Raw genomic sequence first — 24537 nt, forward strand, 5'->3', positions numbered from 1 at the left:
AACTGCTGTTGGCAGGAAACTGAAAGTACTCCATATCACCCTGGAAACAAATCTCCCTTCTGGGACAAATAAAGGCTAACGTCATTCTTGGCACCCCCTTAGATAATGTCCTTTGACTATTTGTAATCTACTCATCTCATCAAAAATCTACGGAAGCCCTAAGTGGCCATGCATTCATACGTATTATTTTCTCCATTTCCCCTTGATAACAAGTTAATTTCCTCTGTTTTCTTGAGACAATGAGTTATTTATCTTGTTATCTCCAGAAACTTAATTGTTTTATGTTTTAATGTTTGATAGATAACAAACGGCTCACCTTACAGTAGACCTATTACATTACGTTATTACATTACAGTGTTAAGGACATTCATTAGTCAGCATGACAGGTCACCTATGACGGAGCCCTCAAGAATCTAAACAATGATGAAACTGGAACAAGGACAAGTATCCAAGCAGCGTCTAAAGTCTAAAAGATTGGTGTGGAGTTGGGGATTTAAATAGGAAGATTTGTGGTGTTGCTCATCAGGAAGTCACAGGACTAGTGTCTGTTAACGACCAGATACTTTGTCATAGGTTGTAGAAACAGTTTGAATTCATTCTCTTCTCCAGTGAATGACATGCTAACGTTAGACCGAATCTTTTAGAATAGAAGAAACTACTTGGTTGAATCAACTTCAAGAAAACCTTCAAGTCCAGTTGCCCTTGTTTCATTTTTGTTTTTAAAAATATGATATGATATATCCTTTGACCTGGATGACTGACTTTGTCTTTGCAGACAAATCTATAAGGTGTCTTGTTGGTACAAATACCATCTATCAAGTGTGCAGTGTAGGACCTTGAGAGTGCAGAAGTCCTTTTTCCCCACTTCCATCAGACTCCTTAACAGCTGAGTCTACAATCATGGACTAAAATCATGGACTATTCATCCCACACAATGTACTGTTCACTTTTTCTGTTTACTTTTCAGTTCATTGTTTACACTCCCATTTGCACAGTGATATTAGCAAAGTTTTTTTGTATTTTATATATATACTGTATATATATATATATATATATATATAAAGCATTTGGATGGACGCCAAAGGAATAATTTCAGTGCACTGGAAAACATGTTTCTAAACTGTGCACATGCGAATAAACCATTTGAATCTTGAGTCTTGCATAAATAAACACAACAATAGCCCAATCAGAATAAAACTGCCTTGTGTCATCACCTCAATCGGAGCAGAGGAATTTTCAGCCAGATTGTGCGAGGTGGAGTAATCTCCTAATAAGCATGCACACTCTTGATGTGCTGGTTTCTCTCTGGTTACTGGAATAAATCCATTTTCTCTGAGCACGTTTGCTCCACGTGGGGTAAAAACACTAGGTGATGAGTTTCAACGGAGGGACAGAAACATGGAGGTAAAAATCGAACAACCAAGTTGAAACAAGAAGTGTTTGAGAAGATGAACCAAGCTGGAATCCATGTGGACAGCAACCTTAGAGATGTTTTATTGAGTCAAAGCTGGAAAAACATTTTTCTTGTCTTATATTTCCATTAGATATGATGCTCCACAGCAGCAGAACCACTTCAATAAATGTTTGAACCCGTATATCTTATTAGATGTTTTATTTAACGTCCACATCAGCAGTGTAGCTGGAATCTCTAACCAGAATAGCTTCAAACTGACCACAGACTTATTATCCATTTAAAAGGGTTCAGTGATGCAATGATGCACAATTTATTTGGCACACTTTAAACATGACGGCAGTGATTATTTGGAGCTTCATCATAACCGGTTTACGACGAGCACTAACGTTGACTGATCATTCTCGAAAGTCCATTTATGGCGACATGTTTAAATATTACAATGACCCTAATCTAGAGATATTATTACCTTGGCAAGGTAGAGATGCGGCGCCAGGAATTATCTTCTCCTCCGTTATGTGAGAGTCACATTTATCACATTTTAGAAAGGCAATTTTATAGTGCTGTCAAAAAGCCAGCTATCATATTCAGAGTTGGCTCCCCTGTCAGACACTGGTTTATAAATACATTATAGTCTCTCATTGGGTATATTGATAGTCCCGGTACTGAAGTAATGTGGTGTTTTGATCACTCAGCAGTAGGTGTCAAAGCTGGTTTGTCTCGGGTCACTGCATGAAGAATAGTTTGACATGACTGATGAGACGGGGAGTGTGTGCGTCCGTTGTTGAAAGGATGTGTTTAGAGCCTAAGATGTTTTCTCAAGGGACACTCGGCCTGAAGTGATTCTAATAGCATTAGTCACTGTCTGTGTTTGATTAGGCCCATGGTGCATTATGTTTCTGTTGGTACACACAGACTTGTGGTTCTATATTTGAAAGGACTTCCTGCTGAAATAATGCATTCCCCAGCCCCTTACTCCAAACCCGAACCAAATCCTCCCAAAACCAAGCCTCAAGGGGTTTTAACCGCCCCCGAACCGAGTAACAATACCAAGTCTTAAAGAGTTTTAAGCCTCAAAAGGTTATGGTGCTCAGATAAATGGACAGATTGACCCCAGTATCCAGTAAGATCTTGGTTAAACCCACAGAAAAAAATGTCCCTGCAATGACAGCATGGACCCACCACTTCAGTATTCAGTAAGAGCTTGACCCCCAGAACTGAATGACAACGAGAACGTAAACACAGAATGAATGGTTATATCTTTAATAAGGTTTCCCATTGACATAATGCATTCTCTAGCCGGTTACCCTTTTCTACCCAGTCCCTAACCCCTACCCCTAACCCTAATTTAAACTCTCAATACCAAGTCTTAAAGGGTTTTAACCCTCAAAATGTTTATGGTGCTCAGACAAATGGACCCCACAACCTTGGTATTCAGTAAGATCTTGGCCCTCAAAATGGACTGCAAACACACAAAATGATTGTTTCTTTTATGGGACTTCCTCCTTGCTCTAAACTTCTCTGCCCAGTACCTTACCCCAACCCGAACCTAATCCTCCCAAAACCAAAGGTTTTTATCCCTCAAAAAGTTAAGGTGCTCAAACAAATGGACCCACAACCTTAGTAAATTAGTAAGAGCTTGGCCCCCAGAACTGAGTAACAACAAGGGCACACACACAAAATGAGTGGTTCTATCTTTAATATGACTTCCCACTGACGTAATGCATTCCCTTGATCGTTACCCTAAGATTTTGTACCCAGTGCCTAATCCTAACCCTAATTTAAACCTTCCAGTACCAAGGCTTAAAGAGTTTTAACCGTCAAAAGGTTATGTTCACAGACAAATTGACCCCACAACCTTGGTATTCAGTACAATCTTGGCTCCCAGAATGGACTGCACATACACAAAATGATTGTTTCTGTCTTTAAGAGGACTTCCCATTGGCATAATGCATTCCCTAACCCACAACCCCTAACCTAATCCTGCCAAAACCAAGTCTCAAAGGGTGTTAACTCTCCGAAGAAATGCCCCTCAAAAACAACATGGACTTTAAACCTTAGTATTCTCTAAGAGCTTGGCCCTAAGAACTGAAAAACAGCAAACACACACATACACACACACCCCCACCCCTGGGACAACACCAATCCTCAGGGACCTGCCTCGCGTCTTCTCATATGTTCAGTGTTCTCATTTTTCCCCCCAACCCAACTGTATGTGTGCACCCGCGTGTCAAGTGTGTGTTTGTCCTCATCTGATAACAATTGTGTCACCAATACTGACACACCGGGAGAAAGAACTGAAGCGACGTTAACACGTTAAGCTAATGTGACAGTCGGGCTGTGTGGGGGCATCACAGTTGTCACAAATCACCTGACAAACAAGCACACAAACACACACAGTATGCACACCTCCGGCTGTATGTTTGGTGAAGACAAAAACTAAAACCTCATCTTCTGTATCTAGCGAAACCAATCTCCATAATTCGACATTAGAGTGGGGCACTTTTTTTAATAACTTTGCTCTGCAGAAGCTGAGGATTATGTGCCATGGTGTATCAGTTCTTTTCCACGTGTCTGACTTTTCTCACAGCAGACAGCTGAGTTGTTGTTGTTGCTCCACAGCTGCACAAATGGCATTAATCATATAGAGGCGGTACAATAGGATGAAGAGTTGCTGCAAAAATACAATTATTGCTGTTGTGTGGAAACATTTGTCCTCGGGAACATTGGATTAAAATACATCTCTGCCCCATTTTCGGTGAAAGGAAAAGACACCCGGCATAGATTTCAGTGTAAAACTGTGGCGGTACAAAATAAAACCAACAACGCCACCAGAATTAAATACGTTTATAGATGACCCAAAGACACTAAGTAAATCTATGTCTACTCCTTCTACAATAGAATGATATTGCAGAAGAAATTATTTAGAAAAGCTTGTTTTTCTGTCTCTTCTGTAACTGCACGATGCAAAATGGGTCCAAAAGACAAAGACAGATCCAGGGGTTTTGTGGTCAAAAGTGATTTATTGGCTGGCTGTGAGTAGATGGCGTGGTGCTGAGCTGGGCCTGGCTGGAGACCCGAGAGTTGAAGAGATGGGTAATGATCCTGAACCACTGAAAGATCCAGGAAAAAAAAAATAAAAAAATCGGCTAGTATCAGTTAGTAACTGCACAGGTAGATGCAACCAACTGGTGAGGAGTGGACGAAAGGCCAGGGTGGATATACTGCAGGGCTTGATGGATGGATCAGCTTCAGGTGATGGAGATGAGTGGGTAGTTACGCCCAGAGATCCACGTCCACAGGCAGAACAGGGACAAGACACGAGCTCTTTGTAAAGTTGCGTTGCAAAGAGCAATGCAAATAAAGATTACTATTATTACTATTCATTAATACAAGTGACTTTTCCACACACTGACAAATGAGAGTCACAGCTTTCAGCAGACCTCGGTGGTGAGAAGACATCTCATTAGTGTGATCTTCTCCAACTGGTCAATAATTCAAGGCAAATAGTTTCCAGAGACAAAGGCTCAGCACTTTTTGGATTCATTGCACAGCAGCTCTTCCACAAAGCGTTTCTAGATTAAAGGTTTGTTTAAAGCGTTGCCACCCGGCCGATGGCAAAGAGAAAGGGGTGTTCATTTTACTCTGATCTACAAAAACAAACACACAACAGGGTTGCTGGCAAATGACCGAGCGACCAAAATAAAGGATGAAGAAGATTTGCCTGTACTGATTCCTACAGAGCGAATTCAGTTATACATTCTGATTCAGAAAACTTTATTGTACCTAGAGCGCACTTCAGGGCACATGTGAACAGTGCGATGTGCAGGAACAAGGCACTTTGACGGAACAAATACACAGTATATACAAAAACTATGCTATAATTGTTTGAAACTTTCCCAACCCAAAAAAGTGCCATATATATAAATTGTATATGTTCAACTCAGCTCAACAGCGCACCTCAGTCTTGTAAAGTTACATATAAGAACAGCAGTTTTTAATAAAAACTTTTTGCATTTTTGGATGCATAGATTTAATAACTATCCAATCTGGGTCGAGACTCTTTCCAGCAGGCAGGGCCTGGAACCTAAACCTACCCCCTTTATACACAAATACACCTTGAGCAGCTCATATTGGAGAATCCATACGCTTGAGGTCAGGTAGAGGAAGGATGGGTGCTTAGTGCATCATGAGAAGTACCCTGGAATACTAGGCCTATAGCATCATAACCATTAGAATAGAATAGAATGCCATTCATTGTCATTATACAGTGTATAACGAGATTGGAAAACTCCATTCAATATGTAAAAAATAGTGCAAAAGATGTATTATTTACAAGAGAAAGCTGAAATACTAAAAATATCCAAAATATACCAGAATTATGAAAATATATTTTTATAGCAGCAGTGGTAAAAATGTAAACATGTTCTGCACAAGATTAAAATAAAAACAGATTAAACAGAACAGCAGCATCAGTCTGTCATTGCACATCCTATATCACGTTGACGTGTCTGGATTGTAGCATGTGAGAGTTCAGGGTGGTGAAGACTCTTGGAAAGAAACTGGTTTTCAGTCTGTTTTATAGAGTTGATTTACAGTTTCCAAAGCCAGCAGCTCTAACTAGAAGCTTTATTAAGAAAAATAACCTTAAAGGTGGCAAGTGTATCTGTCTCCTGAACACAAACTTGGAGCCGCTTATGCTAGTTCAGATATGCAGATGGTTGCAAGTCATGTATGATTTATAAAGCAGTCAGCTGAGTTTAGATGTGATATTAGAAAGAAACACTTTAGCTCAGTGTTTAAGCTCTGTCTTGTAGAGTTACATATTAAAGCAGTTGGTAATAAAGTAATAAAGAGGGGGAGGCGTCATCATTATTGGATCACACAGATTTCTATAGATGGATTTGTCTTCTTCATATTTTGGACAGGATAAAGGATTTACATACATGGGACTTCCCTCTTTTTTTTTTAGCACTGATTCTGAACATACATATCAAAAAGCCATTAATTTTGAAGTTAAGAACACTGGGATGTCTTTTTTTTATTATTCTTATGAGCCTCCAGTTTCTTATCTTGAACTCGTTCGCTGACTCCCTCCTTTAGCCGTTACTTTTATCCACTGGGCATTTTACATCACATTTTTTGATCTCGGCTCAAACGCGAGCACATAATTCCATATCTCTCCTTCTCATATTCAGTTTGGCCACATGAAACGAAACGGAGCGTCACTCGGAGCATCCACAGTATGTTTTTTGGCTGTTGTTTTCCATCCAGCCTCTTCCTGTGTCTGTCTCAGACTGTCGCAGTGAGTGTGTGTGGGAGGGGGAAAGCAAGTTTTTTTTTTTTTCCACGGCTCATCACAGCCTTTAGCTCATGGTGCAGCTAAATGGGTGACTGTATATCCGCTACCCCAATTAAGGGTGCTAATGTGCAAGAGTGTGTATGTTGAGAAAGTGCGAAGCGCGCTTGTGTGGACGCGCTGTAGCACATCAGCGAGCGGCCTCGTGTGCATGGTTTCTCCATCTCCGTCGATTTCCCACTCTGCGTGTGTCACGCGCATTCGTCATGAGACGCAGGAATATTTGGAAACCACGGAGAGGGAGTGACACATCAAACCAAAACACTGACGTGCGAATGCACGGATCGCGGGAGAAAACTCCTTCCAACCGTTTCTGCAAAGCTGTCTCCTATTTAATTGTAGTCGCCGGTAATAGCTGCAGGGTCTCCCAGAGAAGCTTTGTCATGGGAAATAAAACACAACAGGGTAAGAATAAACTTCTTGGCTCCCCAGGAAGCAGCTGTTGCTATGGTAAAGCTAATTTAAAAGGCCAGGGATGAAGACTGTAGCCTGGCTTAGGAGTATGTATACACTAGTCATCAGAAAATAAACCAATGATTATTGGATGGAGGTGGGGTGAGGAGTGACTTTCCTCTTTTTTTTACTACCTGCTTTAGCATCTCCTCGGAGGATTGTGGCAGCAACTAAATCACCAGCGTCCTAGTTTCTTGTAATGAATAGCCTTTAATGTCATTACCTTATAAAAACAAAGTCTGCTCTCACGCCGCCTCTTAATCCTGCCATATCCTCGTGCATGTAATGGAAAACACGCCCACGCGCGCGTCCTATTGTCCTCGTGCAAATGTGTACATTAGTGCGAGTCTTAAACAATTATATCCTGCCTGTGTGTGGAAGGAAAAAAAAAGGGAGAGCGTGTGTGTGGGTATGTGTGGAAGACTGTGCATATGTCCAGCGATGCACATGCCCAGGCTTCGCTTGGCTCCCTGCCTCTCGCTTGGCGGCCGGCTCTGGCTGGCAGTTAAAAGCAAATGGACTACACAGTCCAGTTTGTTATTATGCATTCACTTTGGTTCCGGATGCTACGGCCCGACTTGTTTCCTCGCACGTTTGTGCCATTCTGTCCTGCTTTGCTATTTTTGGTTTTCTCTGAATCTCTGAACCTTTTCATTTTACACACTATTCATGCCTGTAATGGTTCTCAGTTGTCCAGGTCCTGGCAGGTCCAAAAACATTAAAGAAAGGAAACTGGAGTTTAAGAGTTTCTTGAAGACGTTTCATCCAAGTAGCTTCTTCTTCGGTTCTAACTCACTGGTAGGACACATGTTCCTATTTAAACCCCAATTCCCCACCAGCGAAGCGTCTTCAAGAAACTGTATAGGCCTAGTTGTGTTTCTTACATATTTTTGGATATATTCAGGGCTGTATCAAGACGCTCTGGGAGCCCCAGGCAAGAGGCACCTTGCCTAGTTTGCCTGTCCACTTGTGTGGATGCTGGATATATTGATTCAATAAATATCCAAATTTGCCTTTCCTTTCCTTTTTACATAAACATACCTTGACCAACTCATCTTTGTGGGTTTCATCTGCTTGAGCTTGGTCAAGTAGAGGGAAGATCGGTGCTCAGTGCATCATGAGAAGTACCCCAGCATCCCAGGCCTATAGCATCGTATCCATGAGAGTTAGTTTAAGGTTTCTCAGTGCTATAGGCTTTAGTAAAAATGAATATTTCAACTGGAGCCAGGCTCTGCTTACCAAATCACTTTTTGAAACTCTAGGGACCACAAGTACCAACGTGGACTTTGAGAGTACAGCTTTCTATCGGGTTCACTATATGGTCTTTAAGGTAACATAGAGCTTTGCCTTGAAAACCCTGGACGGCCGAGCTCCATCTTACGTAAGGAGAAGGATTTTACATGGAGCCAGTGAAGAGAAGCTGAAGAAGCCGTGATCTCGCTTGCCTCTTCAGTCACTCCCGATCTAGAATCAGCTGTAGTCTTTCGTGATCATGAACTAGTTTTTCAGCATCACCTCGAGATAATTTTGACAATATCGTGCATGCAAAGGAAGAAAGTCCTGGTCAGGTGTTGTGTGTGTGAATTAAAAGTCACATCCTGGGGAAAACGCCCAAAAGAAGTTCTGACCCATGACAGAAGTGAAACGAAACGAAGTGCTGCAGAATATTTGTTAACATTTTATGTCTGTGTGTGTGTTATATTCTTAGATAAATCAATTCATGGGGGCTAAGTGGTGGGAAGATGGAAAGTCCTTTTCTTTGGCACAGCACCTACCGTGATGGGCCTAAATGACTCGTCAATGAACGCGCAATGACTGTTGACATTGATTTACTCTCCAGTGTCGCAGTCCTCCGTGTGTTTGATTGTGAGAGGTGATTGTTATCAGTAAGCATTCTGTTACGCAAGACTAGAGAGTTTACGATAAGAGCATATTTGCTTTCAGAGTGCACAGAGACAGCGCGAGTGATGGAGTAATGGGCCTTTGGGGCTACAGCAATCAATTAAATATTCCCGACTAATCTGTCACAAAATAAATATTTATATAATTACCATCCATTTGCCGCGGAACAAATGTTGCATGTTAATTGAACAAAACCGTCCGTTTCTCTTCGTTGAATGTCATTTCGCTCCCGTCTTTCAGACCTCAGCTGGGTTGCCATGACGAGCGAGGAGTGTCCTGTGCCGCTGGGGAGCCTTTCCCCGGCAGGGCCAGGGCAGAGCGAGGACTACGGCTCGGCACAGGCTGATGACATCATCGAGGAGGTGGGTCCGGGGGATGACGTCAGTCTCGGCAGCGACCTGAGCACCCTGGTGGTGCCCTTCCCGGAGCTGGCGCCCGTGGTCTTCTTCTGCCTCAAGCAGACCACCTGTCCTCGCAACTGGTGCATCCGTATGGTCTCCAGCCCATATCCTTTCATCCACTGACAGCAGTGGGCTGCTGAAACTAAACGATAACATGTACTTACCCATCCTCTGCAATCCCCCGTCATTCATGTCTCTTTCCTCCAACAATAGACGTCTACCTTCTCCTTTTATCTCCTCTCTCTGGCTCTTCCCTCACCTTTATACGCTCCCATTAGATCCATTTTCCTGCCTATCCCTTGTAATTTCACTTCCTTTTCGGCTCCCTCTCCCTCCACATCTTTTGGACTCGTTTGATGCATCTCCATCATTCTGACCCCCCACATCTCACCCCGTCAACCCTCACCGCTTTATCTCATGGATCTGCCACCACAGTTCATCCGTCATCCTCGAGTCTCCTCAAAGTAAGTGTGTTTGACGTCTTTATTCAGCTACAACGGCAGCAATCAGCGATGCTCTGCTAGGACAATTTAATGTGCGCATTTGTATTCATGTGCTCGTGTGTGTGAGTTTGCGTCCAGAACGGGCAGTTGTCTGTTTGCTGGCTACTGCGATGGTGGGGATTGAAGATGATCCTTTCACATTAGGGACAGGCAGGAACACGCCGGGCTTCCTGACGCACTGCTGCAGGGATGTGTGTGTTTGTACATTTAAACACGGTATTACTCTGAAGCTACTTGCTCGCTCTCATCAGAGCTTAGGGCTTTAACGACCGGGGTTCTGATTGCTCTGGAGCATTGAATCTGCATGAAAACTAACAAAGAAATCACTTTCATTCTCCCGACTTAGGGTTAGGGTTAAGGTTAGGGTTAGGGTTGATTCAGTAGATCCAGATGACCAAGATGCTGTTCGTCATCTTAAACACTTGCTGGAAACACTTTGCATCATCTGATGTCTACTCCACGTGGAGCAAAAACACTCTCAGAGGGAATGTATTTATTCCATCTGCAGGGAAACCAGCAGATCAACAGTTTAGATGGTTACTAAGGAACAAGCAGACAAATTGATTGAAAAGTCATTCTGTTGTGTGTAAAGTCGCTATATGAGGTGTTTTTGTTGTGATTATTAGTGGAGCACTTGTGTCCATGTAAATGCAGACGGTGTCAGGTGCAAGAAGGGGCGGATAAACGGCAGCGTTACATCAAACCGTTTAGCAGATACTTTGCAGAGCAGCACTTCAAAGCGACGTGATTACGCTGCAGAAGCAGGCGAATCTGCAAACCGTGTTTCTTCTAAATTTACCAGGCGCTAATTTGATGAGCTGCTGTCTTCTTTATGCTGTTTCCATCCTGAGACGCTAATAGATCTCCTGAATATGAGCCCACATGGCAGACAGTTTCGCTTGCACAGTATGTGGAGGCATCAGTGTGATTCTACGACTCTTTAGCGACGCGCCGTAACTTTAATATCCAACCAGATTGTTTCCAAACCCGAAAACCTTCTTCCTACTAACAAAAGCAAACAGCCGTAGAAGGTGATGCACCATTTATCAAAAGTATGTGGGGTACCGGACATTCTTTCTTGATGACTTCAGCTTCTTAAAGTTGGAAGAAAGATTTTATTGGATGAATTCCTCTTGATGATGATGAACGTGTGTGTGTTTGGCAACTTTTACATCGACGAACTCCTCACACAAGATGTTGTCTTCCTTCAGAGCAGAACTGGTAAAAAAGTTAGGAAATGAAATGTATTGCAGATTAATTGCTATAATAAGATTTTGTCTCCCCGCTACTTAGATGTTTTGTGCATTTGTTTACAGTGTTCACTGAGAGGAAATGAAAGGGAGCGGAAAACAAAGGCTGCAGTAGGAGCTGATTGTCTGAATATGCACACACAAGCATATTTTTTCTGACAGAACGCCAGCCGAGTATTGAGGGGCCATCAAATGCCTTGTAATTTTCTGACTTTATAACCCATGCGTTTACAGCGAACAAGTGAGGGGAAACTAATACCGTGGTAATACGTCTGCTTTACAAACAAATGCGTGACCAGAAAACCACAGAGACGGAATGAGAGTGCAGGCAGTCAGTCAGTCAGTCAGTCAGTCAGTCTGGAAGCCAAAAAGAAAGTCTCTGACTGACTCGTCAGAGGTTTCAGAAGGATTTTTACGCTACTTGCTAATGGCTGCGCTGTGCCGCTCTCGTTTGGACCCACACCACGCTGTACAAACATGCTGGTGCTTCAACACACAATGGACTTCTGTTGCACCACATCATCCGCTCATAAGTTGCCAACTGTGGTGGCTGGAACTGTAAAAGAGACACTTATAAAGAGAAGAGGCTTTACATGTGTTGGTGGTTTAAGGCGAGGTTGAAAAGGTGTCACTGGCCATGACACCAGTCTGTGCTGTGGTCGGCCTGGTTTCTGGTGTCGGACCGTGGAGCGTCTGCCGCCCTAGTTTTTGCTACGTGTCTTTCACCATGGTCACAAATTGGACCTTTGTCAGAGGCTTCTCAGTGAATTGGCGGCAAGCGACAAAATCAGACTCTACCACCGGCTGGAGTAAGAAGTATTTGTTTTCACACAGTTTTAGAAGATATGTGCCATCTGGCCATTGGTCATCATCTTTCCAGTGGTTTCAAGTGCTTTTTTTTGACTCAGACGTAGTTGACTGTTGACTAGTTGTCTAGTTTAGACTGTTGTCCAAACTACTTCATGTCATCATGGTCAACAAAAGAGGAAAGAGACCTGAAGTGAAGCAGGTGACACAGTCGCATACACTACTGATCTAAAGTTTCAGAACAACATCAATACCCTCTGGTCTAGTCTGGTCAGAGCTTCATCCTACACTTTAGTCCAAGCTCTACTGGACATGGACAGAAGAGTGAAAGCAAAGCTCCCTACAAGTGCCACACATTTCTGCGAAGAACTCTCTGAAAAATATTTGATTTCCATTTTAGAAGAAAGAAGTGTGTTCATATGGTAAACCAGACAAAGATGGAAACTGTGACGAGTCAAAAGCTTAGAATATATTCTTATTGGTTCGATGATTTTTCTTTTAACTTCAGTTGTCTATTTGGTCAATGATTTCATGTCAAAATGAGACATTAAACTGCAAACATTTCCATAACAAATTCTTGTCTGATGCAGCAATGAGGTAACATGCATCCGTTTGTAGCTTCATATCACAGACTTCCATTGAAAATGATTTTAGTTGCCAGTTGCCTTTTTCCCACCGGTAGTCTGACGACACCGCAACTCTTGCTTCTACTGCGAGCGAGCGGCCATATGTGTGTGGGAAGCTTTCACTGCTGTGTGACTCAAACATGAGCAGCGATTCGATGTTTGGTGCACTGGAACAATGGTTTGTAACCCACTGGTGTGCATGTGTGCTCAGACGTGTTTGGTTGCTTACATGTTGTTGTTCTTTTACCGGCAAAACCTAAGCGCATGGTATTTGTTGCTAGGACACGGGAAACACACCTCATTTCATCACTGTCATCATTTCATCATCTCGGGTTCTGTCTATCTGAAACAGTCCAGATGCTCGTGACCGGGGGTGGCGGCGATAAATGTTTGTTTCATCAAACTCTTTGCAGATCAACGATTCAGTCCCCCACTCTGCACCAATGAGAGGCTTTGAGTGACACACACACACACACACACAAACACAAAGATCTCCCACGCTCCCCTGCAGCAGAGCACCTAGAGCACCTCTCTATATTGCACCCCACACACTTCTTCTCCCTCTTTCTCTATTGTTCTCTGACTCTGTACATTTTACACCGTGCAGCTAAACCTCTCTCTCTCTCATTTCCTCTCGTGTGAAATGTTGATTCTGATATTTGATATGATAATGAGATGAGTTTCTAAACCTCCTCCCCGTCCTTTTTTATTCTTCCCTTCCTTTGCTTTCCCTTCTCCACATTCTCTCTCTGCCTCCTCTTCTCATTTTCTTTCCTCCTCGCTCTACCTCCATCGACCCCCTCACCCCGTTCAGATATCTCCACTAACATTACTAACACCAATACGCCCCAGCTGCACCATGTGTCCTGCCCCAAAAATCCATTAGATGTGACCCGCAGGTTTTTATTTTGGCTGTTTATTTCATTTTCACAATCCGGACACGCCGAGCCGACATCAAAGAGCTACCGGCGATGAAGGCTGACACCAAAAAATGTGAACACACCGCAAAGACTATACACATTCAGCGTGATCAGTGGACTGCAAAGTCACCAACAAGGGTTTGACTAGTGTCAACGGGGGGGACATAATACTAAATCTGAGTTCACAGTCGGCCTAACACTGACCAATGATGACTTGTGTGTGTGTCACAGCCCTTAAATAGTTGCTTTGTAGCTGCAGCTGCCATTTTAGCCCCTTTAGAGCTCGGTCCAACCTCTGATTGTTTCATTATAAAGCCCTGTAGTGTGCTGTACATGTCTGACCATGTGCATGCGAACACAGCATGCCAGCTGGCCACCATGTACGTTCTAACAGGAAATAACGTGTTCCAACCTGCAGGTGGCAGTAGTACGAGCTAAGATTAGCTAGGGACAGCTAAAACCCTTAGTACAGAGTTGGTCCGCTGTACTTTATTTCCACATGGCTGCGTCATTAGGACAACATGAGATGAAAAACTTAGGTCCTTTCTCTGGTTTCTCTAATCTGAACAACCAGTCATAGTGATCTCTACATCTGACGCATGCAAACACTGGGAGACACCATTAACCACGACCAAGTGTTCTCTGCAACAAATGCTGACAAAGACCACCATGCAAATTCTGCATCTGCATGAGATGAAATAACTTTTCGTACCAGTAATTGGCTGTATTACGTATTTCTTCTTGAGTGGAGAATAGTTCGAATTCACTGGCGAGTGCTACAAACTGGTGTACGAATCCGTCGCCAGTAGTTTCTTTTGAGATGGCTGCAGTTAGGAAAATATTAGTGCATCTGAGATTATAATAAAAGCTTTTTTCTCTCAGTAGTCAGCCATAGGGATCTTTTGCATTTCAGCATAATCAAAGAACTAGAAAGCCTCCAACAAGGATCCAACCAAGGTCTGAGAAGCCCAACGATGGTCCAACAATGACCAATGTGTGTGACGTGGTGTGTGACATTGTGTGTCACATGGTGTGTGACATGGTGTGTGACATGGTGTGTCACAGCCCTGAAAGTTCTGCTTTGTGTTGCTCTGGAGCAGCAGCTGTCGTTTCTGACCTGCCAGGACCTTTACAGCTCCACTCACCTTTGATGAATTCATGCACAAATTTCTGCACCGCGTCGTAAACATGAGATCACGTGAACACACACTCGTACTCCAAATCATTTCTCTTCGGTTTCAAACCTCACCAAGATATTCCCTCATCGACGGGGGGGTCACAGTCACGGCTGTCAGTGGGTCAGACGGTAATTCCCATGATTCTGTATGCATGGCGGATCACATTCCGCGGCCCGGCCCGTCTACTGCGATGCATCTTACTTATGTGAGGAAGAGCAGCTCTCGTCGGTAATTTATTCTGCAGATCACGATGAGAACAAGTCAGGTCACGACCACTCCATTATACCTCCAATGGCGCAATTAAGAGCATTTATAGTAACCTGACCTGCTTCGTGCTAGACGCATGGGGAAGGATATGGAAAGGAGATTTTCAATTAACTATTGCAGATGTCAGGCCCGTGGCTGTCATGATTTATCTGAATCTTCTGCGGGGGATTCCACATTCTGATTATTTGGGTTTACAATCTATATTCATACATATATTTAACAATATTCTGCATGTGAATGAGATGTAATATCTCCTGTGTCATGGTCTTGTTTGAGATGTCTGCTTATAATTGGGTGCTTAGTATTGGGTGTTTTTATTTTCAAAGTGGAAATCAAAGTAAATAGAAAATGAAATGGGACTCAAACACATAAGATGGAAGTAAATCAATGCAGGAGCAAATTAAGTTCATTTTATATGCGAATTAACGCCAAGATTTATTGAGTTGATTATTTTCCATTTTGACAGCTTCAGTCAGCCGTGCACATGGCCGCCTTCTCTCGTCAATCCTCCGTCTTTTTTCCTTCCTTACCCCCCCCCACCACCACCACCACCACCACCACCGCGTAGTTTGGTGCCAGTAAACTCTACTTCTCCTCACACAGTCTCGCCCTCTTCCTTTCTCCTCTGATTGGCTCCTGCGGTGTTCAAGCAGAGTGACCGGCCTCTGTGGCCCATGATCCTCTCTGGCCCTGACAGCTTGTTATCTCCATGGTGACGGATGGCCGAGGCGATGCCGTGCCTTGCTCTTAACTACTGCTGAGGATAGAGCGCACACCTGGGACACATCTCCGGCTCTTGTGCTCCGTCTCATTTCCGCCCGCTGCTATTTTCTTATTCTTTCTCTGAACTTTTTGCTTTCTGTCCTTCGGCGCGCCGTCGTTCTAAAGTCGGAGGATTTTGTTGCCTCTCCTTTAGCAGAAAGGCACTCGCTGTGTGGCGTGCCACTTGATGGATGCGCACGTCAAACGGCTGTTCCACTCGTTCTGAAAGATGTTTTATTAAAGAACATCAAACGTCTGTCTTTAACTTACAGCGACACTCGGCGCCTTTTCTTTCATCTCCCGCATGTTTTCTGTCATTTCTCCCCTTTCTGTTTTGTTCTCACTCTTTCCTGCTCGCATGCATCTCTTTACTCCTCCTCCCCGAAGATGTTGCCTCTTCCCAGATTTCCATTTATGCCTTCGTGTGGTGCAATAATGCAAGTGTTCCACTTATTTTAATGAGCCTCTGCTTCAAGTGTAGTATGAACCGTCGTCCTTTTACCCAAGGGAAGGTCTTACTTTAAAAGAGGTGCAAACATTAATGAGAAAACTTCCCTTAAAATAAATACAAGATTATTAGAATACTTGTGCTTCAAAAAAAAAAAAAAAACCTCCTTGTGTTCCAGCCTCTATCTTCTCCCTTAGGTCTGGTCCGAGCTCCATCAGAGCCTGTGGTCTCTGGGAGAGATGAGAGGAGAAATAGTGGAGATGAGATGAAAGGCTTAAAGTGACTGTAATGTAGTACCGAGGCCTCTGAACACACTCTGAGTGACCTCCATCACATGCATGTTAACTTGCACCGAACATGTGCTTTCTATATGGCGGCTGCTTGGAGTTCAGGGTTTTTAATTTTTAAAATAGGAGGAATATAGATGCTGCATTATTATTCAGTCACCAGGCTTATAGAGCTGTATAAGAACCTACCAGCGGCTGGAGGTGGAGGTGGATGTGTCAGACGTGTGATCTGTGCATTAAAGTCTTGATCTATTACAGCATCTCCAGATGCCCAAACTCTACCTCTGCTGGTCTGTGATGCGAAGGAGCATAAACTCTTCTCTGAGCTCACTCAAAGTGAATAACTAATAGACTCTAGCCCAAAAAACACCTGGATTTAACTAAGTAAGTAAGTAACAAATAGGTACAAGCCTCTTATTGGATAACTACAATTTCATGGGCAATTATTTTTCAGCTGGCAACAAGTTATTTGACACCAACTGATGCAATGAGTAGCTTCTCATGTGCTTGTAGAAAAGATCTTATTCTGGTTGCGAAGGGTCAAATCATTGGCAGGCACCAAGCAGAGGAAACATCTAAGGAGATTGAAGGGGAAACTACTAAAACTGTGTTAAAAACTGTGCAACGCATCATTAAAAACTAAGATAGGATAGGATAGTCTTCGATCAAGAAGTAGTGTTGGAAAAGTAAGAGCATTTCCACACGAACAGTGTGAAGGTAACTCAAGGAGTTGGGACTGAACAGCTCTGTAGCCTTAAGAAAACCACTAATCAATGAGGTTAACTGGAGATAAAGGCTTTAATTTACTAGGGAGCATAAAGATTGGACTCTGGAGACATGGGAGAAAGTTGTGTGGTCCAGATTGACCCTGTTCCAGAGTGATGGAGATAAAGTTGTGCCCCCACCATGCCTGTGATCTGGGGTTGCTGCAGTTGCTCAGGTCCAGGTTCAGCAACATTCTGCCCAAAGAATGAGGTCAGCTGAATATAAGGTTTTCCATCCATGGAGTTTTTCTTCCCTTATGCCACGGCCGTATTCCAGGATGACAACGCCAGGATTCACGGGGCTCAAATAGTGACAGAGTGGTTCAGGGAGCACGGATGGATGGGTCACTACAGAGTCCAGACCTGAACCCCATTCAGAATGTTTGGAATGTGCTGGAGAAGGCTTTGCACAGAACCTGACATCATCAATACAGACTTGGTGAAAAAATGAATGCGACACTGGATGGAAATAAATGGTGTGACATTGCAGAAGCTTAGCGAATGCATGCTGACATCAAAGCTAACGGTGGTCCAGTGAAATGTTAGAGCGCGTGACCTTTTTATTGGTGTATATCTCCTATGGAAGAACCTCTTTTAAGCTGCCCTCACCTGTTGATTAGCACCGTTAGAGAGAACATGTCCCTGGAGCGGTTCATTACCAGCGTGAGCACACGTCACCCACGGAGCGACGCGACTCCCTTATAGCGATAAAACCGAGCAATTCGCCCGATGTGTCTTTGGAAGAGTGTGCACCCAGTAGACTTTTATGGTAATTGCGTCTGGTACACGTGCTCGCTGCTGGATTTGATTATTTCTTCTTTCTTGATTATTAATTTTTCTGCCAAATTATGACCTTTGAAGAAGCTGCTTGCGACAGCGTACTGTATGAGGGCGTGTCAGGACTTTGTCTCAGTTGCTTCGTCTTCTCGTGCGAATACAACCTGAACCGAGGTTAAATGCAAAGCTGTACAGTATTTCATCAGTTGCTCCCTGAATCAGAACAAAATAAGTGTTCGAAAGCGACTTAATCACACTGTAAATATGGCTTTAGTCGTGCATAATTGATTAATTACATTCACCTGGAAAGATAATTGTCTACAGGGTTAGTGTGTGTGAACGGAGCGTCTGCTTGTGCGCTGCTGTTGAATCAGGGATTCTGTGGACTTTGTTTTTCAGTTGCAGCCATAATTGGGTTATGGGTTAATTCAATGTCACATTCTAAGAAGAGAATTTGGTCACATTCAGATGTGCCCTCCCCCTCCTCCCTCCACCCCTGTGACATTTTCCCCTCCTGCCTCAGCACTCGGTAATGCCATACGGCGTGTTTCACAGCGGCGCTTTAGGCAGCGGTGCCTATTTGTCTGATCCCGGGGAACAGCAGGGCAGATTGCTTTTTGGATAAAGCACACAGATAAATGTCAGAGGTGCATAAACGGAGCACGCACACACAAAAAAAAACATGCACGCGGTCCTCTTTTTGTTTTCTGTCATCATCTATTCTCGACCGCCTCCTGTTTTTCTGTTTTTTTTGAACGCGTATAAAAGAACCATGCCATCCTTTTTCATGTCAACTCAAACGCAGACGTATTGCTTTACACAAAACTGTGACTCTTGAGAGAATTTAATAAGTCATTTAATGACTCCATCGCCGCTAACTGCAGGGTACATTTTATCCAAGTGAGTGCTTTGTAGTTTGCTATTTCTCATCCATTATCCACAAAGAGCTATATAATTCGTATGAGTCATTCTGCACTGCAGCGAGTCTGTTCTTCGCTTGTGACCTCCCTAAAAAACCTCCCTAAATATTCTCCTGAGTGGATCCGAAACTGTCAAATACAATTTTCTTCATTTAGGGTAGTTACAGGCTTAAAATGAGGCGGGGATGGCTGACTGTTTCCGTGGTCAGAAACAGAACTTGATTGTGGCCTCCTGCGTCACTATGACCACCTTCCTAATACTGTGGAGGTCTCCTTTGTGCCTCCAAAGCTGTTGTGACTCATCGGAGAATGGACACGGGCCTTCTGAAGGTGCCCTGTGGTGTCTGGAAACAGAATAGTGTTAGTGTCCTTCATGTTTTTTGAGTTTTTCCTAAAGTGTTTTTTTGTGCCTGTGTCAGGCTGTCATTGCTTTGTGTTGGCATCCACACAAATGAATGCCAGGTTTCCCAGCAGAACACTGGATTATCTCAAGACGTTTAATTTTATTTACCTCTCTTATCAGTGGTTTTAATGTTATGGCTGATCTGTGTAAATATCCTGGAATGAAATGTATTTTTCTTCCGAGGACTTCCTGCCCTGCAGTGTAAGAGCCAGCGTTTAGACAGGATGCCAAAGTGTGTTCCTCTTCCGCTTCCTCTCGCTCCCTGAGCTAAGGAAGCGTCGCTGCGGTGGGATTACGATCGGCTGTGACCGTTTTGCCTTCAGCTCCATTTTTTTTTCTCCTACGTTTTCTGCGCGACGCTGTCGAGAAAACTCACCTCCTGCTGATGAATGATCTGATGTTACAAGTGATAAAATACACCCCCGTGTTTGGCAAACCCCTGCCTCCGTCCACGCCGGTCCCCTCTTTGATCAGTTCTCCTGGTGATTACTGCAGGTGTTGCACGGAGGTGGAGGTGGTGGGGGGGTGACATACATGTGCAGCTGTTAACCAGGAAGACATAAAAGGCTTTACGTTATAAATTCATGAGGTTTTAATAGGTTTCATAAAGCACGGGGGCAAATTTACTCTCTGAAGGGTGCGAGGAAAAGCGTGTCTGATGTGAGCAGCCAGTACTCGGAGGATGTTCTGACAACACGTCTTTGTTATATATCAGAGTTCAGCGTGAGGCCGGCCTGACACAGACACACACACACACACACAGATGCTTTAGAAACAGCTCCAAACATGAAGCAGAGCCTCCAAATCCACTACATCCCAAACTGATCAAGTATCTGTGGGACGATCCACGGAGGTCACAACTGTTTTGGAGACCTACACGATATTAGGAAGGTGGTCATAATGTTATGCTTGATCGTTGTATCGTACACTTGTTTTCAGAATTCACATGCAGTAGACCATGTTTGTGTAAAATGATGTGACATAAAGACGTGCAAATTTGAACAAATCCTCTAAATGTAAAGTTTCTTAAACTTAAACTGCAACATGGACATAAATTAGTGACGAGGCAGTTCCTCTCTCAGAGATTACAAGAGTTCATGTTCAACCATAAAATATGTAATACGCACTCCGACTCTTGTGCTTATTTTGCTCTTTCAGACCAGAAGGGCAACCGCAATCATCCTTGACTCTGTAGGATTTGAATAAAAGCAACAAGCTTACGCGTTAATAGTGCGGATATTCACGCTACGGTTATTACCAGAGGCTGCTGTAAAGACAGCCGCAGATAAGCAAAGCAATAATTACTCCACTCAAAATATTCTTGTCTTTTTTTTTATTTACACTAGGAAGCCAAACTGCCAGCGGACAGGATTACTAATAAATCAAATGTGACAGCTCGCAGTCAGTCCGTACTTTGGAGAATGAATTTTGTCTTTTCCGACTAAATTCGGACGTGTTTCGCTAAAGGCTGAAGGCTGAATGCTGAATGCAAACTCTATCTGCATGCTTAAACATGTCAGACAACACAGAGGATTTCTCTACATAATATAAATCATAAATAAAGCGTGGGATTAGTTCTAAAATGAGATATTCAGGAATCGTGGAGAGAAAGCAGATGACTCATGACATTGTGCAGACCAGGGGCGTCACTAGGTTTTTAAGGACAGGGGAGGCTTAGCCCCAAGGACGTGTCTGTGAAGGTTCTCAGTCCTCCAGATCATGGTTTATATCCAAAAGGCATTTAAAGAAAGGCAACTGGACTTGTAGAATTCCTTGAAGACGTTTTGCCACTCATCCGAGTTTCTTCTTCAACCCTGGGGGTACAGCCCATGATGTAAGCTAACGTAGCGCAGCTAGCAAAGATTGTGACATCCGTGCCTAAAGTGAGAAACACAGCTGATGCTCCAGGAGGACGTCACGCCGAAAATACTGCACACTCAACTCTACAAACAACCAGGACCTTCACCGTGCATTTCAGGCTAACTAGCTAGTTAAGCAGCAGCGTACTTTTAGAGCTGGGATGTATCTTTTAACGCTTTCGTCAAACAAGGATCATTTGGTTCATTAATTACATGGGACTTTCCGCTGTTAGCTGGGTGCTAGAGCTAACTTGTTATTACTGCCAGCAGTGATTAAGACTCGCTTTCTAAAAAAAAACTTTCTTGTATCAATCCTTATCGGCTCAGTGGGCTTCAAAGGTACCGAGTACAAGCAAGGGAAAACGTGGACTGGATTTTCAAAATAACACCAAATGATTTAAGAAGGCGACGCCAGTGGTGCAGACTGTACTGAAGTTTAGGTGACCGAATGATAACGTGATTATCTCCTCTGACCGAGACTATAAAGGAAAGCGTAAGAGTAAGAACATTATATTCGTCATAGAAGAACAAACGGACATTATGAACCGACGAAACGCTTCCAGCAGTTTTTAAGGTTTGTAGGCAGGGTGAGGACGGCGTGAGTCACCAAGGGATGTTTATGAATATTCCGCTTTTTCGATTGATCGTCAGTATGTTTCACGATTGAACCATTTGCCCACTTGCTGTGCAGGCTTTGAGGTCTACCCTTGGGCAATGAATACTTATGAGCGCATTAGCAGACCAAGGAGACTCATTACAATATCAAGGAGACCAGCAGATCACGTGCTCTTTTAGTACCTTTGAGCAGAGTATGTGCCTTTGTGTCCCGGCCACATGAGGTATGAGCTCGACGTTACAAATTCATCCCGGGATCAGATTAGTTCCCTCAAAGGTAATAATGTATGAATCAAGATAGCCATACAATAAGTTAATTAAACTGATGCAGGAAAATCTGAAGTGGGGAACAACTTTAAAGATGGATAAAGAGCGGGAGCAGGACACAAGCACAAAGAATAAAGTTATGAATGTAACTTGGGTTCTATGAACTGACAGTGGTCTGCAGGTCAAAAGGAATGAAATGTAAACTTGACAGCAGACAGGAAAGGTTTCTGATCAAAAGTAGGTTTTATGTAGAGGAAGGATTTCAGTCTAAAAGAACATTTTCATTAAAAACTTCACCTTATCTAAACTTTGAGATGGGAATGACCAGTGGAGCGAAGTAACATATGATTTAAACACAGACTCTTCGCAATATTTCAGTCAAGGAAACCAATAATTAGTTTAAAATGCTTCGAGCGCTGGCATCGTTGGCTGGATTTTCCTTTTAAAGTGACAACAATGATAGGAAGAAGAGGCAGGTCTGTCCATTTACATACATATTTTTATGGTCTGCACTGATCAGTCAAAACATTAAAACCACTGAGTAAATAACATCTTGTGAAATTTCAGTGTTCTGAAACTTTTGGACCTGCCATTTGTATGGAGTCACAAAGGAAACAAACACAATTTTATGAAGGTGGTCATAATGTTATGCTGTTATGCAGAGTCTGGACATCCACTAGTGAAGACACTTGAGCTTCAGTGTCTGCCACTCCTTGTACCAGTGCTAACAACACCTACAACCTGCGTGTTGTGTTGATAAAGTAGAAATAGTTCGTGTCTTACCGCACTCTACAGAGGATGAACGAACCGCACCGACCTAATAGATACTACATGAGATTGCCACCTGCAGTCTCTCGCTTCCTCTGATAAAAACGGGAGGCTTACGGCCGAGCCGCTGTTAACCTGCCAGAGATCAAAGTGGGTTTCGTGGCGTTGACGGATGGAAGAACTTCATTTCTTCGGGGCGCTCCGATATTAGAGCGTGTCATCACTTCCTAACCGCTGGAGAAAAGTCTCGCATGCAAGTCAAGGAGGTCAATCAAACATGACAAGAGAAAGAAGCTCACTGTGAAATTCCTTTGATATTTAGTACATTTCCTTTTGAGCCTCTGCTCTTTTCATGGGGTTTGATTGAGAGCTGGCGAGCGTTTGATTTGAAGATCGAGGCACGGCGAACCACCGATATATTCACATGTGCAGCGTTACATATGCTCACGGGCTTAACTCAAAGTGCAGCAAATGTGCAAATTTACATAGGCAACGGCAGATATGACGGGGAAGTGCACGCGGCGATCATGAAGACATTTAAAAATGAGGACAAATGGAGGGTGGAGGAAGATGAAGCCTGTGGATGAGGGAGGGGGGGTTTCCTGTGTAGATTGCCTGCGAGGGAACGCTCAGAAGCGAGACACCAAGTGAAGGACGAGTCTGCAACTTCTCTGAAAGAACGATAAAAGAGGAAGGGGGAAAGACGGAGACGAGGGGAAAGGATGATAGCCCTCGGAGAAGCAGTCAGAAGAGGGAAAGGGGGAGAAGTGAGAGATTGCTAGTTAGCGCTTTTTCTTGAAATGGCAGAGCTGGAGAAGGAGGGGAAGGGAAGGAGAGGAAGAGAAAGGGAGATAGTTAGCACAGTGGCAGAGTGAACTTTTGCCCAGTGCCTGTCAGAGCAGAGGACGACACGGAGCGGGTGGTGTGTGCGTCCTGTGTGTGTTGTGTGTGTGTGTGTGTGTGTGTACCCTTGCCTCCTCTTGACAGTGAGGAGGAACATGAAGTCTCTAATTGCTCTGGTGACTGCAACTTCAGACCTCTTCCGTGGTGAAAGGGAGACGGAGTGGGAGGGAGGGCAGAGTGGCACCGAGATCAGGACGGAAAGAGACAAAAGGTCTCAGCAACAGGAAGAGAGATTCTTTTTCTTCTTCTTCTTCTTCTTCTCTAACCAAATGTTATTATTTGCTGAGCCTAACGAAACCCTATCTATAGTTTCATCGGTTCATAGAGTGGTATGGAACGTTCTGGAAGGAACCCATGTTATGTTGTCCTTGCAATTCAGGCTTCGTCTGTGCAACTAGGCGAGAAAATGCTGAGGGAAAAAGAACATATCAAAAACGGCAGCTTCCTCAAATGTCTGAAACAAAGCTGGCTCCGAAAGCAAGTTCTTAGAATTCCATGTTCACATGTCCAACTTTACAGGAGAGGAGAGCTAAGCTCCAAAAAAAACTGAAATAAGGCACAACTCGCTTCTGAAAGACTATTTAGACTATTTAAACAGGAACTTAAGAGGGCTGCTTATCAGCAACTAGTATGAAGTACATTTGCCCTTGTTTTCAGCTTTTTGATATGTATATATATATCACACAC

General features: G+C 43.5%; 1 protein-coding gene across 5 annotated transcripts in view; it reads left to right on the top strand.

The window, feature by feature from the left end:
• Positions 1-24537, top strand: part of cacna1ia (calcium voltage-gated channel subunit alpha1 Ia) — a 189413-nt gene that overhangs the window by 38604 nt on the left and 126272 nt on the right. For all 5 annotated transcript variants that reach the window (XM_047571583.1, XM_047571585.1, XM_047571587.1 and 2 more), the window contains exon 2: positions 9366-9630. In XM_047571583.1, coding sequence (XP_047427539.1) covers positions 9383-9630 — 248 coding nt within the window. In that variant the 5' untranslated portion in view covers positions 9366-9382. The remainder of the gene's footprint in view (positions 1-9365; positions 9631-24537) is intronic.

The sequence above is a fragment of the Mugil cephalus genome, chromosome 20, assembly GCF_022458985.1.
Source record: "Mugil cephalus isolate CIBA_MC_2020 chromosome 20, CIBA_Mcephalus_1.1, whole genome shotgun sequence".
In the NCBI taxonomy this organism is placed as follows: domain Eukaryota; kingdom Metazoa; phylum Chordata; class Actinopteri; order Mugiliformes; family Mugilidae; genus Mugil; species Mugil cephalus.